Source organism: Numida meleagris, chromosome 5 (assembly GCF_002078875.1).
Source record: "Numida meleagris isolate 19003 breed g44 Domestic line chromosome 5, NumMel1.0, whole genome shotgun sequence".
Taxonomy (NCBI): Eukaryota; Metazoa; Chordata; class Aves; order Galliformes; family Numididae; genus Numida; species Numida meleagris.
The window spans coordinates 61,547,042-61,564,847 of record NC_034413.1 but is presented as its reverse complement, the minus strand read 5'-3'; the positions used below and the strand labels follow the sequence as shown (position 1 = coordinate 61,564,847).

General features: G+C 40.0%; 1 protein-coding gene across 3 annotated transcripts in view; it reads left to right on the top strand.

The window, feature by feature from the left end:
- MYLK (myosin light chain kinase) overlaps nt 1-17,806 on the top strand; it is a 191,305-nt gene that overhangs the window by 149,250 nt on the left and 24,249 nt on the right. For all 3 annotated transcript variants that reach the window (XM_021400604.1, XM_021400605.1, XM_021400606.1), the window contains 5 exons: nt 465-618; nt 12,134-12,436; nt 16,058-16,096; nt 16,195-16,288; nt 17,332-17,535. In XM_021400604.1, the coding sequence (XP_021256279.1) occupies nt 465-618; nt 12,134-12,436; nt 16,058-16,096; nt 16,195-16,288; nt 17,332-17,535 (794 nt within the window). The remainder of the gene's footprint in view (nt 1-464; nt 619-12,133; nt 12,437-16,057; nt 16,097-16,194; nt 16,289-17,331; nt 17,536-17,806) is intronic.

The window sequence follows — 17,806 nt, the reverse complement described above, 5'->3', positions numbered from 1 at the left end:
AATAAGGTTCATTGAGATGAGACGGTAAAAGTCACAGCTATGGATGATTTACACATTTGGAATGGCAAATGAATTAGGATGATGAGGGCTAAACCCTTGTGGCACTGTGATGATGTGAGATATGTGAGACCAAAATTTTTTCAAATGCCAACTACACTGTGCATTTTAAGCCTGTAAAAAAGGTAGCAGAAAGTGAAACCCCTGCTCCTTAGTTGATTCCAACCAGCATCAGTGCTCCTTGTTTCTGTTGCAGGAATTGAACTATTGTAACATTCCACTGCATTTCTCGATGACTTGAGCCAGCTACATTCTTTACCAGCTGAACATAATCACTGCTAGGATAGAGTTATCTACAGATGGCCATCATTATCCTAACCTTGTGTTGTATGTACTTTGAGCTCTTTCAAGTATAGAGATAAAGAAATTCCTCCCATAAGATCTTTTTTTCCTTTTGAACTTGGCAGATTCAAGAAAATGAATTTATCAAAATTGAGAATGCTGAAAACAGCAGCAAGCTAACAATATCGTCGACAAAGCAGGAACATTGTGGATGTTACACACTAGTTGTAGAAAACAAACTTGGCAGCAGACAAGCACAAGTCAACCTTACAGTTGTTGGTGAGTTTGTAATAATGATTTAGAGATATACTTATTTGAGACATCGCTCTATATTTGTTTTATAATACATATGATGATATGCAAAAAAAAGTAAAATCATCAGATCGGTTAAAAAGAATGAAGCAAAAACCCAATTCTTTAAAAAACATCTAGGCTGGACTGTGGCACTGTAATAAGCATTATAAGCAATTTCAGTGGGGCTATACTGTATTTTATTTTCAAAAATTACTAATTGTAGATGGAGGTACAAAGTAGTCTAGACTTTTTATAAGTACAAGAAAAAAACAAAACAATGCATGTCTCCATTTTTGGTTAGATGCAACTGTAGTCCATCTTTTTCCATTTAACATTTGTAGCATTCATATATTTGCTAGACTGCAAATTTTAGAAGTGCTAGTTTAGGAAGGACTGAGATGGCTTCTCTCAGACTGTAAACCTGCAAACATCCTGTTGCTTGGGGGAGGGAGGTCTTGTCCTTGTAATTGAAATTCCTACTTTTTTCTGCTTGTTTTATAGGGGCAGTAAGCAATGGGTAGAGGCAGTCCGTTTTGAATTTAAAGCCCTTTATATTTTGATGTCTGTATCACACACGTATTCTTAAATATACAGGTAAACTATGAAATAATGAGAGTGTTCTAAAGTTTCAAAAAAACGGATCAGATGACAGCTTCAGAGCATCAAGTTTGTTGTAGCAGACTGTGGACAGCTACAGATAGCTTTAGACTGGCAGACAGTTTCAGTGTGTTTGTAGATTTAACTGCTGTTCAGCTGGTGAGTACCAGAGAAATCTAGGCTGTGACATCAAGCTTTGCAAGGCCCAATGAACCCACCTTGACGTGGATACACAGCAAGCGGTTTCCAAGCAAATCTAAGAAATTTCTACAAGCAGAGATCAAGATCTGGTTAAAACATTAGTCTGCTTCCTTCTGTTCGTAGGCTCAGGTCTCTGTGGCCTGCAGAGGCATCTTGACATGAGGACCCCTTCCCTTGGGGGAGGGCAGAGCCCAGGCATTTGGACAAATTCAAATTCAGATAGCCAGTCTTCATCCTACCACACAGTCATAACTGCATTGCTTCTGCTGTCTTAACAGACTGTGGGCTAGTGAGTAAGTAAGCAATGTGTGCATAATGACAAAGGTAAAAATCTGACTCCAATGAACTCCATGGCAAAACACCACTAATCTAAGTTGGACTGGAAATTCATTCCAGCAATTCAGTGGACAACGTACAAAGTTTAATGAGTAGAATCACAGTTCAGTTACAATAACCATTATGAAAAAGAGAATATCTTCAGTTGCACACTATTGAGTTTATTTTCAACACAGACCTCCTGATTATTTAAGTTAACTTCTTTTGCCTAATCTCTGGCACTGGGTGCAGTTAAAAGATGACGATAAATGAATATAAATATCAAGTAGATGCCAGCAACATGCCTTAGAGCACAAGAATAGAAGAAAGTAGAGTAAGCATTTTTGCATGATATATATATAAATCATATCTCTCCTCCCGGTAGTAGGTTGTACGTGTCAGAAGTATAGCTAGGTTAAAAATAAGCAGCATGAAGAATTGGTCCTCAAATAACCATCATATATATTGTTCTGGCTACTGCTTTTGTGACCTAAGCCCCAACACAACTGACTAGCAGCCAGAGGTATGGCAGGAGATCCTTCACTCTTCACATTTCCCTTTTTATTACTCTTTCCTGGGCAGCTGCTGCAGGCTGCTAAATGTAGGAGGTTATTGGGCAAGATGTTTTTTTTTCTAGCTGAATTGGGCCAACAGTTCCTATGATCTTGTCATTAAGTGAACCTTGCTTCGTCATTATATAAGTTGCTGTTTTATATCCATTGGAGTTAATTGGTTTGAAAGTCTTTGAATTCTATAACCTTATAAAGCTTCATCTCAGCCTCCTGCTTTGCTTTTCCGTAAGTGAGAAATGTGCCAGAGAACAGTGGGATTCAGAGAGATGCTTTTGGGAGAGTTGAGTGAAGAATCCTTACAATGTGTTCAAGTTTGCCATGCATTTTGGCTGATGACAGGCTATCTGTTCCAACTTAAAAGAATGAATTCCCTTTTGTAAAATTGCCAAGCCCTTCAGTGAGACATCTCACTGACATCAGCGTTGCCAAAAGCATGACAAGGGCTCAGGATTCCTAGTTCGCTCCATATGCATTTTAAGGCCAGATTCTTCCATCTGGGTACCCCAAAATGTGGGAAAGGGTGGTAAAAATGTCTCCCTTCTAGGGAGTAGGTTTGAACTTCACTACTGAGATAAAACCTTCACTCTGTTTGCACTTTGAAATGCTGGAAGGTGCTGTCTTTTCTCCAAAGCTCTAGTCAGAATGGGGAAGCTGTACTTCTCTAGGTATGCAAAATGTGAGAACTCTTAGTATAGCAAAGCACATTCTTATTTCTGAATTCTCACCTGTCTGTTCTCTCTGCTCTGTCCAAAGTACTGGGAAGAAACTTGCCCTCACTCCCACATTTGTAACATGGAGAAAGCCCTAGTGCTAGAGATCAGACTTCAACTGCAAGCTTAACTAATCTCAGCAGCAATTCTGACACTCAGAGTTTGAGAAGTGTATGATTTGATTCACTCTGGACCATGGGAAAAGAAACGCTTGAAAGAATCCCAACTTTGTTCTAAGGATTTCTTTATTTTGTGATTATAATGAATATCTATGAGCTCATGGATCAAACCAGTTATCCATTAAACTCAGCCTCCAGATTAAGCTGCTTGCAATCCACACCACAGATGCAAAAATATCTAGTTAAGTTAGATGAGACCCTTTTAACTGATTGGCAGTGTGGTGTGATGGTGAGCACACAGAACTGAGCCACAGGGACAGAGTCTTGAGCTGACCATTGATTCAGTGTGTAACTTTGTGCCTGTATAAGCACTAAAAATACTGAGACCTGAAGTAGAAGACATCCTAAGTTGCTCTTAAAGAACAGACTGTTCTCAAAATGCCCGTGTTGAGTTTTTCGCTATTGTCAAAATTAGCTCTCTCAATTAAGCAATTCCATTAATTGAAACATCTCTCTAGGGAGATTTTTGCAGTGTGTTTCTGCTCCAAATCCAAATCATCCTGATATGGGACTGAGCTAATGATTCACAGCAGACACTGAATCGGATTAAAGCAGACTTCTGTTGCCAAAGCTATATTAAATGAGCCAGTGATGAGCTGAATGTACAATAGGACTGATTTAGGAAAGGAGCCCTCACTCTATGGTGATAGCAGGGAATATTCATTCCTTTCGTGCCATTTATTGGCTGTATCTGGGTAAATATATCAAACTGCTGTTTCTGAACATTTTAGCTGTGTGACAGGAATGCCCCAGTCTGCAACCATTTTTGAAAAAGGAACCAGGTCTTCATATTAGCTAAAGCTGGATACTGTGACAAAGAGTCAAAAAAAAAAAAAACAGTATTTAATGAGGAGAATTTGTCAAGGAGAATAAGTGGTCTATTCAGCAGCCATGCTGCAAACTGCTTTCATAATTTTGGGCAAAATGCTTAATGTTTCCATGCCTAGTATACAGGGGTATTGATGTGTTTGGTGAATACTTTTGGTATAAGTGAAGATTTTTCATACTGAAGTAAAAGCATGTGCACTGCCTACCTGGAGCATCAATTTGATCAGCTTTGTATTTTAAGTCCTTTAAATTTGTATTGTTTCGGGTGTAGTGTTGTATAAAAATTATGATGGTGATGAGTGAGCTGTATGACAGATGCGCGAAAAAGAGTAAGAGCAATATCTTTATACTCTGAAAAGCTCAAAGATAATTGTTCTTTCTGGTATACTTATGCCAAGAAGTTGTGTACGTAATGTACACTCTGTGTTCTCACGCACTTTTAAACAGCGATAAACCAAGAACTTGAGCATACTTATATATAAGCATGTTCCATACAGGTATGCAAGCAGTATACTATGACTTCATTAATACCTGCTGCTCTGTGTGATGCTGTGATTTCCTACTTGAGTTGGGATGGAGAGGTTGCATTCTGTGACAAAAGTTACTTCCGTGCCTTTAGCACAATCTGTGTGAGCAGTCTTCCAAGCAAAAATGAAAACATTAACTTGAGAATTCGCATGAGAATAAGATTAACACTAACTCCAGTAGTCAGTGAGTATAGTGGTAGACTTACTAATTAATTATATGAAGGACTTGGTTCTGGTTCAGCAAGAGATATAGCTATACTAGCATTAGTTCTTTGCCCTTAAATTCTATTATAAGGAAATGTAGTAGCATAATCATCAGTTAACAGTGGCACTATCAGCATTTTCTGTGAGTGCCTGAGAGGTCTGGCTTGGGGCTATCTGCTCAGTGAGTGGATCCAGTAGCATTAGAAATGGTGTTTTCTGTCTGGCAAAGCAAGTACAGACATCAGTGAAGCAGAGCAACCATAGAAACTTCAATAGAAAGCAAGGCAGCTCCAAAGCACTAAGATGACCACTTCCGAAAGTTTTTTTCAGCCTCTTTGGAGGAGCACCAGATTCTATCTCGCAGAAGCCATGTGATTCCCTGTTTACATCTAGGGTCCAAGAATGCAATGAATTTCCTAACAGTATGTGGGTGGATTTGACCTCTAACCTTTCACCTTTTAAATTCCTTTGGATCGCTGGAGGATTTTTGTCACCAGTTTTCTGGTTAAAGGGCAATTAGACTGACAGTTAAGGAAGAGATGTCTTACACTGCTGATGGTTTTGCTTCTGTTGTTGTAGTTCAGGAGTGTTAGAACCCTCACTGTCAAGTCTCCCCGCTAATGCTTGGTGGCCCAACTCTGCAGCCACATCAAAACTAAATTATGACAGCGAGATAAGAGCATATAGAGGACTAACAGCTTATGTTGCCTTATCCATCAGTGCTGGTTCACCGATCCCTTTATTCTCTGAAGGGCCATCTAGTTTCAATGACAATTCTGCTAGGAGAAATTCCCATAGAAATCTCTGCTTAGTATTTTTTCTCATACTTATCTTTACTTATTGTTTCCAGTGAAGTAAAGGAAATATTGTGGAAAAGGAAATATTCTCAAGCTTCCTGTATTTTACCTGCCGTTAAATACTAGGAATGTCTTAGTTTCTATGGAATGATTGATACATCATGACTCCAGTTCTGCACATGAACTCAGTGTTCCTAGGACCTAAACTGGCACTGCAAAGATTTGGAATCAGCTTACAGTCTCACCAGGGCAAGTCCTAAAACTCACCTTGCCTTTCAGTGGACAGGTATCAGAGCTCTCATTCAACCACTTATCAAACCAGTTGCCCAACATGTAGCACGTGAGTAATCTGAATAGCTTGTTGACTCAGGCACAGAACAGATGGTTTAGAAAACGGGCTCCTGAGAATGCATTATATATTTGTTTGTTCCATTAGGGCCATGGCAGGAGATGTTCTTGTGCTGAGGGCATATGCGTAGGAGTGCTGAGCTCTGGTTTCATTCCCAGCTCCATTCTCCTGCGTGTCCTTGGGCAAGGTCATTGCACTCCTGCATGCCTCAATTGCCCCTCTGGCAAAGTGGGAAAAAACGGCACAAAGCAGTGCTGCAGGCCTTCAGCGTTCATGAGCTATTTTATCCACAGATCTCAAAAACGCAATGTTTAAATAACAGCCAGAGCTGTGGGGAAGGGCCCCAGTTGATGAAGGCTAGCAAAAGTCTGCTGTATGTATTAAAGGCAAGAGGAGAATTTCAAACTCTGACAGAGCTGTAGCTGTGGAAATCCCCTGAGCTAAGGGACCTTGTCCATGAGGTCCTTGGCTCCCGCTGCAGAGGCTGGTTCAGTAGGAGAAAATTTCATCTCCCTTGTGCTATTTTGTGGGAGAATCCAGGAATCCTTTTCTAGTTTATGTTAAACCTGTGGTGCCATAGCATCCAGCAGGATGTTACTGGGTGGTATAGGGTAGAAAGGGGTAACAGTCTCTCTACTTATAGCACTTCCCTCCCTTGGAAAAAAAAAATCTGCAGGGCATAGTTTTCCAAGCACAGCAGAGAAGTCTGCCATGACCCCAAGCTCTGTCAGCAATAATGCAGAGTTCAGTTATGGCCTTTTATGGTTTCGCTTTTCTCCTGCTGATGAATTTCAAATGAAGGCTCTGCCAGTGCTGTCGGCATGGACAGTGTTCAACTGGCTTTTGCAGCATATTAAATACCTTCTCTGGCTAAACAGCTTGTGGAATGGAATTAAATTGTTTCTTTCTGTCTATTCTTTATCTGGCAGGCAAATATCACAATAGCTAATAATAGTATTATACAGTAACATGATAACTGGGTTTTAAAAGAAACCAAACCAATTTTGAGAACAGATAAAGAAAACGACTTCAGAGACATTGCTTCAGTGCTGTCTCTGTCAGTAAAAGAAAAATAAATCTTTTTCAGGGACTGCGGTTATAGTGTTCTGCATTTCCAGAGGCTTTCTACTGCAACAGCATTGTAGCTCAAAAGAGCATCAGAGCCCTGCGAGCTCCTAATATGCAGCAAGCCCTGGAGCCTAGCTTGGGCTCGGGCTGACCCTCACATCAAGCAGCAGAGCAGTTGCTGTTTCCCTGCACTCTGAATTAAATAAGGAGAAGCTGCCTTTTTTGGTCTCCTGGAGCAGTGCTTGTGTTCTGCAGGCTCTGTAAACCGAGCAGTGTTGAGTTGTCCGTGAGAATCTGGATAGCACGGTTTCATGCTGTGTGGGTGCCCTGTATGAGCTGGGATTTGCCACCCATACAGGAAGAGAGAAAGTTCATTACGAGGAGGAATTTGGGTTTGTAGACCACTGGAAAAGGCAAGGACCTTGAGTCGAGTTTGGTTCTGTGATAAACGTTGTGCACGCATATGCTTTATGCTTATCAGACTGTTCAAATAAAAACTAATTAAAGATCACTCCAGAATATATATCCAAACCTGTTTACCAAAGTATTTCTGAGAATCTGAGGAAGGAGCGCAGCTGAATTCAATCTGGGAGTAAGTAAGAAGTGTTTGTTTCAATCCCAGTATGGTCTTAAATGTGACTTATACATTTCATGTGAGGCCAGCTCGTGACTTTACCATCTGCCCTGAGGAAAGCGTGCCACAGAGAATACAGTGGGATCTGACCTCCTCGCCTGCCCCTCCTTGCTCTGGGGTAGTGGTAATTTATATCTCCCTTGGCTGTGAAGTAGCTTCATTTCTAATCTGTGCCTAGCTGCTGGAGCACAAAGGGAGGAGAGCAGATGACCTCTTTCACATCACCTCCACTCTTCTCTTACTTCCCTGTGCACAGTGTGTAGTACACAGGAGCTGCTACTGCTGTTTCCCCTGCGCTGTTAGTGCCAGTGACTGTACGCAGTCTCCATGCAGCTGTGCAGAACAGTCCATAGGGCAGGCTGGAGGCCAAGTTAGCTAATTGTCCATCTCCTTTGCTTGCAGCTGGCCTTTGTGAGCCAGTTCAGGGCAACTCTGCTGGTAACCCTAGAGAGATTACCTAGGGAGCTTTGTGCCTGAGACCCACTTAGCACGTAGCTGTCCAACCTCCAACTTACCTTGTTCACTTTTGCAGTTATTCTATTAGGTAAATAAAGTGAACATGCATCCTAGTAAAAGAAGTCTAAGTACTGTCTGCTACAAAGGAAGGTGGAGTTTTTAGAATTCTGACCAAGTTCAGCAGGACTGTGGATACAGTCAATTTGATGGAGACCATCCAGAATATCATAAAGCATAACTAAAGCTTTGTTTTGGTGTTATATGCATGATACAAACTGGCCAAGACTGGAATGCCCCTGGTTTTGCAGAGACGAGACATCTGATGGTGAATGTAAATGTTTTCTTTTGCAGCATACAATAGTGAAGCTGTAGTTAGATACCAATGTTTTAAATGAATGGCTCCCCCTACCAATATATTCCTATAGAAGCATTCACAAGGAGCAGTGTATTTTTCAGTGCACTCACTTGCTTCTAGTTTACATTTTAGCTTGAAGCTACGGTTTAGTACAGAATAGCAAGAACAAAACTGCGGTCTAATGAAGTCTATGTAAAGTTCTTGTAATATAAGCCTAAATGTGATGTGTATGAGTGTAAAAGACTGCACATGAAACACAAATGAAATAGTGAAAATGGGCAGCTCGAGGACATGAATGGTGCACTAAGCACCAAAACAGAAGGACAAAATAGGGAACTGTGCTGGACTTCTACAACCCCCCTCAGCCCACTGGATATTTTTATTGGAAGCAGTTGATTGTGCTGATAGATATTTCATATTCCAGAAGGGAATGTAGTTTGGCAAAATATCCTAGCTTTCAATACAGACAGATGAATAAAGGGTAACCTTTAAAATCCCCATGGAATAAACTATGGAGAAACAAAACAGACACATGAAGAGACCATCTGCAAATTCTCTGAATGTGAAGAGCTGTGGAATACCATCCAGTCTGATATAAAATAATTTTTAAGCATGTTAAAATGCTATATATACATCTGTCATATTAAGAAAGAGCAAAGATTAGGCTTTCCTTCTTGTTTATGATCTCGCATAGCAGCTACTACCTCCATATGTATACACTGAGCAGATCTGCAAGCAGTGGCACATGGTAGGTTTCAAATCATAAGTGCATCTTTCTGGCTTGAACAAGTCCAGCCAGGGTTGCAGGTTCACTTATTTTCTTACCGGAAAAAAATATTCGAGAAGTAAAAAAATATTCTCAAGATTGGCAGGCATTAAATTGAAGTCATGTAGCGTTTTCTTGATAGCTGATGACCCCTTGGCCATTAATGTTTTCTTCCCAGTGCTCACATACCTAAGCCTTGCTTTTGCAAACTATGCTGACCAAATGTGTTGCCATTATCCAGGTGAGTCATGGAAAGAGAGGCCACCTCATTTCTCTGTGCCTTAGGGCACTGTTATGCATGCCCAGAGTTTCATTTGGAGTAGCAATGTGTTGAAAGTCAGCAAAGAGACAATATTTTCTTGTCCTGCAGGGGTAGCAGGCTACCATGCTCTGCAAAAAGCACATGCATTCTTTCTTCCCTCACTGTAGAATTCAGTGTAGAGCTCTAGTCAGAAGCTATCAAATGTACAGATCTCTATAACCTAGCCTTATCTCTTAAAACAGGGCTTAGTATTGGAGTAAGCTACTTTTTTTTTTCTTCAGAATAAACCCATATTGCCCACATTCAGCTGTGTGCATGGCAGATGTCAAAAAACCTGTACTACTTTAACAAATCCAAACAGATGCCTCTGGTGTGTGATACACTGCTGGCTTAGCTTTTTCTTCAAAGTGCTTTCCCCTTGCTATCAGGAACTGCACGTTCTGTTTGGATTTAGGATAAGTCAGCTGTTAGTTATCCAAGTTCTTAGATCTGCATCCTGAGATGATGCAGTTATGATTCTATAGGAGGAAAATATGACATACAGCCAAATATTCTCCTGAACAGATTTTGAAGAGGATATAGACAATATTATTCTCTACAAGGTCTCTATGGATAATAATTGGTAGTGACAAGCAGTTGGCTGTCACTGCTATTTGACTGAAGATGTATAATCCATGTGTGCCATGCAAGCAGTTCTCTGGAGCCTGATGCCATACTGTAAAAGAGTGGAGAAATTGTGAAAGTGAGCACTGAACTCTCACTTCTTGCCACTCCAAGGAGGCTGGGGCAGAACTGTTCCAGGGAAGGGGGCTGCTTCTCTTCAGGCATCAGGAGACCACGATTCTGTCCTCATCTTCTATAAATCTGAGCTTGTTAGTAGTCCCTTATATTTTGCCAGAGAGTGAGGCCAGTAAAATGTGACAACTAAGCAGGGCAATAAGCCATTCCAGAGGTTAAGGACATCTTGTCTTTATTTTGTTTAACAAATGATGTACAGTATAATAATGACTCTTAGTGGAATGGTACTTTACATGTGGCCAAGGTTAGTGCAGATAACTTCTGCTCTGGCCATCAATCTCTTCCACCCGGGCATTGTCATGTTGAAGCCATCTACAAAGCCTTGGTGTTCATCTCTCTTCTTACCTCCCAACATTTTCCCTCATACTTAAAAATTCTATTTATACATCTCCTAATATATTTAAGTTCTGAGGAGAAGTGGATATTCAATGGCAACTGACTGTAGATGACTTTTCTAGGGAAATCATTGCTCTATGGAACTCTGCAGAAAGAGGATGGCCCCATTCCAGTGAAATGATGTTTAACAGTCTTGATCAGATTAGACTATCCTGTTTTCCCTCTCCATGAGCAAAACCACGGGATTCAGAGAGGTCTTTCAGTCCAAGAACCAAGGGCATGATCGTGGCAAACTGTGACCACTTCTGTCTGCTCAGTGATTTTCCTAAGAATGATAATTTCAGTATGGACAGATAATTGATATAGTCCACCACAGTAAAGTTTTAATCAAAATCCGCATCAGTTTTCACCAGTATTTGGATGTTTTTACTGCTGAGAAATTGGCTGTAATTTTTTGTCTGGTTTGGCAGCTCTGCATCTCTTAAGGAAAATGTAATAGTGTCCATTAGCAGTTTTACCAGCAAAACGGGACAGTATTTTATCAGTCGGTGTCCATTGCAACTGCTGTTTGTAGCATAACACACTTTCTATCTTTTTATCTTCTGTCATTTTATCCCATCCCATGATTTTTCATTCAACCTTTGTCCACTAGTTCACCCAGATCAACATCATCATTATTTTGTACATTTTGCTAGATTACTTCTGAGAGGATTATTCCCAGGGAAGATATTTTGTTCCCTTTAAGTCTTTCAAAGTGCTTAACTTCCATAGCTCTTTTTTTAATCAGTTATTTTTAGAAGGTTTTTGGTTTTTTTTGTCTTAGGAGAAAATTGATTTCAATAACTAGTTAATGACTAAACTTAATTTTGAAAATGTCATATAACTTCAAGGTTTTTATATTGTCAGATGCCTGCATAACTGGTTGCTCATCTGCACACCAGGTTCTAGTGATACTGATTCTAGCCATGCGAATAAGGACTGTAGGAGCAAGCCTCTAAGTTAGGAAAAGCAGTCTGAAGTTTCAATGTTCCACCTCCCAAGCAATTTCCAAAATGTCCATGATCTAAAAATCTCCATATTTAAATGTATTATAAGTTGAATTCCTTTCTAACAAAAAGCGCACTGGGCTTCTAAAACCTGCTTACAAGCAAAGAAGTTTCATAAATTATTGGGAGTTATCACCCTTCAAGATCTGTGAGGGAGATTTTCTTTCAGTACGTGCCAACATGTCTGTGACTGGTTTTAGTCTCAATAGTTCCTGTAATGATAGCTGTGAAGGGCGTTAGGCTTCAGCATGGCTTAGAAGAACTCCTACGGACTGAACAGCCCGTGCTGAGGCCCAAGTGGGATCGGCATGCATACTTGCTATTTAAGGTATCTCTATCTGCTTGTGCTGCAGTTGTTCCCTTACTCTAGTACAAACATTTGAAGCAGAGTGGAATGGAAGGAAAAGGGACGTTAGCTAGGGCCAGTAATCCCCTAACAGAAGTCCTACCTCTTACTCTTATGATTGCATCTAGCGTGCTTTGTGTATGTGTTTTTACAGATAAACCAGACCCACCTGCTGGAACACCTTGTGCATCAGACATACGGAGCTCCTCCCTCACTCTTTCATGGTACGGCTCCTCTTACGATGGTGGAAGCGCAGTGCAGTCCTACACTGTGGAGATCTGGAACTCAGTGGATAACAAATGGACAGACCTCACTACCTGCCGCAGCACGTCTTTCAACGTGCAGGACCTGCAGGCTGACCGGGAGTACAAATTCCGTGTGCGAGCTGCTAACGTGTACGGTATCAGCGAGCCCAGTCAAGAATCTGAGGTGGTAAAGGTTGGAGAGAAACAAGAAGGTTAGTTGTTAAGAGAACAAAAATCTAAATTTACTTAAACCATGTCATAAGGGTTCCCCAGTAGGGTCAGGCAGCTTTACACATTCGTTCTCATATGTGCCTCTGTGCAATGAATGTTTATGCTGGCTGTAAGTGTGTTGAAGTCCCTTCATAGTCTTCATGTCATATACACCCATCTTTGTATATGTTTTGCATGCATCCATTGTGGAAAATTGGTTTCAGGAATAACTAAATTGTGCATTGTGAAAGCAATCAATAACTTGGGTTTTAGATTGCTGTGTGCATGCTGGCTGACAAACATCTGTAGTTCAGTGCACAGGTAAAAGGTGATAAATTTCACACATAAACCACTCATTCAGACCTTGGCCAGTTGTAAAAAGGCTTTTGGTGGCTTACTTGAAACATACTGTGGGACTCATTACAGTTTATACTGGACACAACATGGAAAAACAAGCCAAAAAAAAAAAAACTATCTCAGGTTTGCTTTTACAAAATTTGCTTTAGGAAAAAACAAATTTGCTAGCTGCTAGCCAAGCACTGAATACATAGCAGAAATTGAGTGTCTTGAAGGTCCCATGCTTCAGATGCCAGCATGGTAGAGCACCTCTGTCCTGTTGCTCCTAATATTCTTGATTTTGAGAATTCAAGACTTATATCCTACTTAGCATATTGAGTTTGCAACATTGTGCGAGTGTTAAGAATAATTTTTATTCCAGTTACACACGTAAAAATACTGTTCAGTATCTTTTGACTCTTACTGTTTGTTTAACGTCTTCTCAAAGGGCTAATGGGAAGAGCTGGTACAGTTTAGAAATTATTCTGAAATTTGTACAAATATTTTAAACACAAAAAAATCAACATCATTTTTGAAAAACTAGATACTGTATGTAGATTTCTGCGCAAATCCACTTGTACCTACTGCACAAGAATCACATTTGCACTCCTACCACACTGAAAATCCCAGAACTGGGGCACCAAAATGATGTTTTTTTCCATACTTCCAGTCTTTGAGGAGTCGTCTGTGTGTTGTATCTCTCCTTCCTCACTTGTGTGTGCAGAGCTGTGGAGTTTAGCGTGTCTCAGATAATCCTTGGGATGATGTCTTCCATTGCCACAGCAAGACAAAATGATAGCAAAGCAGTGCAGCATCAAAAAGCTCTGTAAGCCTCTCAGTAGACATTTCTAAACAACAAGAAATCATGTTCCTCTTTGAATGCTGACTTGGATGCATTTGGAGAAATTACTTCCCTCTATTGTAAAGATTTAGAATCTGATGTAAATCAAGATGCAAATTCTCTTCAAAGAGGGAAAAGTACCATTAAGAGTAGCAATAAAATTGAAAGAAAGTGAGATAGCATTAACTCTTCCCTTTGAATGCCCTCTTTCTTTAGTTGCCAGACAAGTGTCTCTTAGAGTTGGGGACTTGACTTTTCTCTAGAGCAAGCTATATGTGTACTGGACCAAAGCAAACAAGCTGTTTTTTAAGACCAACAGTTTTTTCACATAGACTTAATACAAAGAGCCTACAGAGTGTACGAATTATTGTGATAAATATTTTTAATAGCAAAATAGGTGAGAAGAAATTGCATTTTGTTTGCAGGAGGGTGGGCTGTCTTTGTGCTCTCAATTCCAGGGCTTCTTGATTTCTGTTCTTGATGCTACAGCTAGTGTGAAGAAAGGACAAGTCATATAGAGTGTGATTTTTCAAGTGCATGACTATAGCTTTAATTAGAGGCAGTGGAAAATGCATGCGTTCAGCAACTCCAAAAGTCAGGACATTAAACTGTCATCTGTGTAAACACTTAGCTGAGTAATGGGGGATTTTCCATTACTGTCAGAAAGAGTGATTACTAATTTTCACACTGAGGTGGCCAGTACATATCAGCAATCCCAACAAAATCCTAGTGAAGAAAGGTGTGGGTAACTCTTCACTGCTAATTTCAAGAAAGCAGCTTTAAAATAAAGTTGTAAGTCATATTAAACATATGAACATATTTAAAGTAGACATTGCCATGTTTGAGGAAAACTTGTTACCATTGAATCACTTCTGGGAAAGTTTCTAGCACAGCTACTCAGCGCTTACCAAGCTCAGATGTATTCCATTTATTTAATTTAGGCTTCCACTGGTGGACCAAAATGTTTCCAGTTCATGTCTTCAATATCGTGTCACTCCAGAACAGGGAACTGACTTCTTTGTCTGTCTAATCACTATTTGGCAAACGCTAACAGCTGGCAGCAAGGTTGGGATCAGCTCCCTTATGCAGCCCTTAAAAGGGGAGGAAAATGTGATGTGCTCTCTGCAATTGTGGTTTCTAGCTGAGGAAGATCTGAGGACAGCTACCCATGCATGGGGAGGGCTCACTTCCCTCCCTGCTCTTCTGGTAAATGACTGCAAAGCAGCTACTCTGCGCTGGGACATACAAGAGTTGCAAATCCTGCACAAAGAAAGGAGGGCTTTAGGAACCAATTATAGACCTGATTGACTTAGCCACCAAAATACAGATGCAGCTTTATGTGTTGGATAGGTGATGCCTATATCAGACCAGTTATCTGTGTTCCCTTCACCCTTTCTTTCTGTTGCTTTTTTCTCGTCATCTACTGCACCTAGCTCTATGTTCTAAAGTTCATAATGGCATCCAGAGTATCGCGTTAATGTTTCATAACATAAATTGGTTGACACAGTGGGGATAAATCACTTGGTTGGGCTTGCACTCTACAATGAAAAACTGCAGCTTAGTCAGCTACAGGGAGAGCTGTTCAGGTTTCTGAAACTGCCTTTGCAGTTGCTCAAATTGCTGGTCATAGCCACAGGTCTTAGGAGCAAGTCCAAGCAGAGTAAGTAATATATAGCAACATTCCAGCAATGGCCCCTTTGCCTCATACTTGCAGGCAACATAAGGAATAACACAAAAAGCTACTGACAGTTCAAGTGCATGAGAATTAAAAATCAAAATTGGGACGCTCAGGCCAGCTTTCACTGTCTTGTGTCATTGAGCTTGCTAACATCTCTGCTTGCCTTTGCGTACTGGAGAACGGAGTCTCCATTTGGACATCATCAACTTCAAAGTTCAGTCATGCTCAGGAAGGTGCACGCTCTCCAAATTTTCTAGTTGTCTCGAGTCTGAAAAATGTGTCTGGATGCTCTGCAGGAAATCATTTTATGTATGGTCGTGCTTTACTCTTGGTTTTGCAATGACAAAACTACTCGGAAAAGCCAGAAGAGGATTTGTCATCGAATCAGAAGTGTAGTTATTGATTTTAATATACTTAATTTATTTTCTGTTTCACTAAGGCATTCCTAAAGCAATTTATTAGGTGACTTTGAATTGATTCAGTATGCTCATGTATCTAGTAGGGAGGTAGAGTAGCCAAGCACTGCAAAACACATGAACTTTATTTATCAAGAAACAATGACTACATTCTGACTATGTAATTAAAAGAGATGAAGAAGTGGCGAAGAGATTTTCATTTTGAAGTTAATGCAAATTCCACAAATTCCCTGTTTTTGATGCTTAGCCATAGAGTCTACCAGTCACACATGTTACTGTGAATAATTTGGCAATTATTTTTAAGTATCGTATCCTATTTAATGAGTTATTCATGTATTTATTCTCTTTATAGAAGAGCTTAAAGAGGAGGAAGCAGAGCTATCTGATGATGGTAAGAATTTCATATTTTAATCAGAAGAAATGAAAAACTGTAATTTTAATTCATGTTTTGTGGAGGTTTTAATCATGGTCCTTAATCCTTATTTGTAGAAGGGAAAGAAACAGAGGTCAACTATCGGACAGTTACTATCAACACTGAACAAAAAGTTTCAGATGTCTATAATATTGAAGAAAGACTGGGATCGTAAGTACTTTATTGTGCCTTGAAAGACACCTTGTTTTCCATGCTACCAGGCAATTATAAAGTTCAGGCGCTCTCACTCTGACGGTGTCTTGCGCTCCTAGCTTTCCAGCAGGGCTCCTCTGTTGCTGTAAAAATAGATTCTAATGTATGTCAGCCTCCAGTACATAAAGACCCTTTATTCCTATCAATTGATATTTTTAAATAGGCATTACATGCATTTGTGGCAAGGAAAATTGAGCCCACATATGAATAAAATGAGAGGATTCGTTCATTGTTCAGTGCTCTAAAGTCTAGCCGAAGAAAGAAGAACACACTGTGCACTTGCATTTCCATTATATCCATTAGTGGTAACAAGATTATCCTGCCCACAGAGTAGGATCTCTGCTGACAGTGGTCATAATCCCAAGAGCATTAATAGAATTGCTCAGTGAAGGTCAGTGATTAGCCTGGCTGTGTTTTTCAGTGCTCAAACTCGTGGTTATGTGAATTGCATGCCATGATAATCTTTGAGCAATTTGTGCTGCTAGTGGTGCTGAAGGCCAGGGATTCTGTGTGCTTCACTTAACAGATCTGTCACTTCTAATTAAGTGTATCACACAGGTGCACTTGTACTTACACAACAAAGTGAATTACAAGTACTTGAGACTCTTACATTCAAGTTCTAATTTCACCTATATCTTGAAATTTCATGTCATAGCTGAGATATTTCCTCTCTGCTGCCCTACAGAGGTGTACGATCTGTAGAAAAAGGTGTGCAGAAAAACTAGTGTCACATGAATGAAAGCCTGGATTTAGGCATCCATTTTTTGAACTGTCTTGAGTAAAAGAAGCTAATTGTATAACTGGAGTATCCCTAAATATGGTACTCATCAAAATTTCTTGTAGGTTATTTTTCATAAAATCAATATGGAAGAGTACTTGACATGGCAGCATATTTTATTTCAGACAGATGTGGTTGCACTGGAATATATTGTAAGATGTTACTGGTTATGGTGGACAATACATTGCAAAAACATTTTACAGAAATAGATATATGTTTTCAGGGGGAAATTTGGACAAGTCTTTCGGCTTGTTGAGAAGAAGACTGGAAAAGTGTGGGCAGGAAAATTTTTCAAAGCATATTCTGCAAAGGAAAAAGAAAACATAAGAGATGAAATCAGCATCATGAACTGTCTACATCACCCAAAGCTCGTGCAATGTGTAGATGCCTTTGAAGAAAAAGCCAACATCGTTATGGTCTTGGAAATGTAAGTATAAAGCAGATCACACTAACAAAGTTAATAACATTGAAATGAATTGTGCATGCAGAAGTAGCAACATACCTAGACATGGGTGACTGTCAAAAGTGGGTTTTCAGACATAAATTTTTCTGATCATTTATCTAAATCATTAAACTGTGTAAGTAGCTCTACAAAAAGAATGAAGATATATTGCAGCCTTTCTTTAGTTTGTTTTTAATCTAGCGGGGCGCTCTTCTGCAGCTCACTCCTGTGTTGCCAGCTTGGGAGAGGAGAGAAG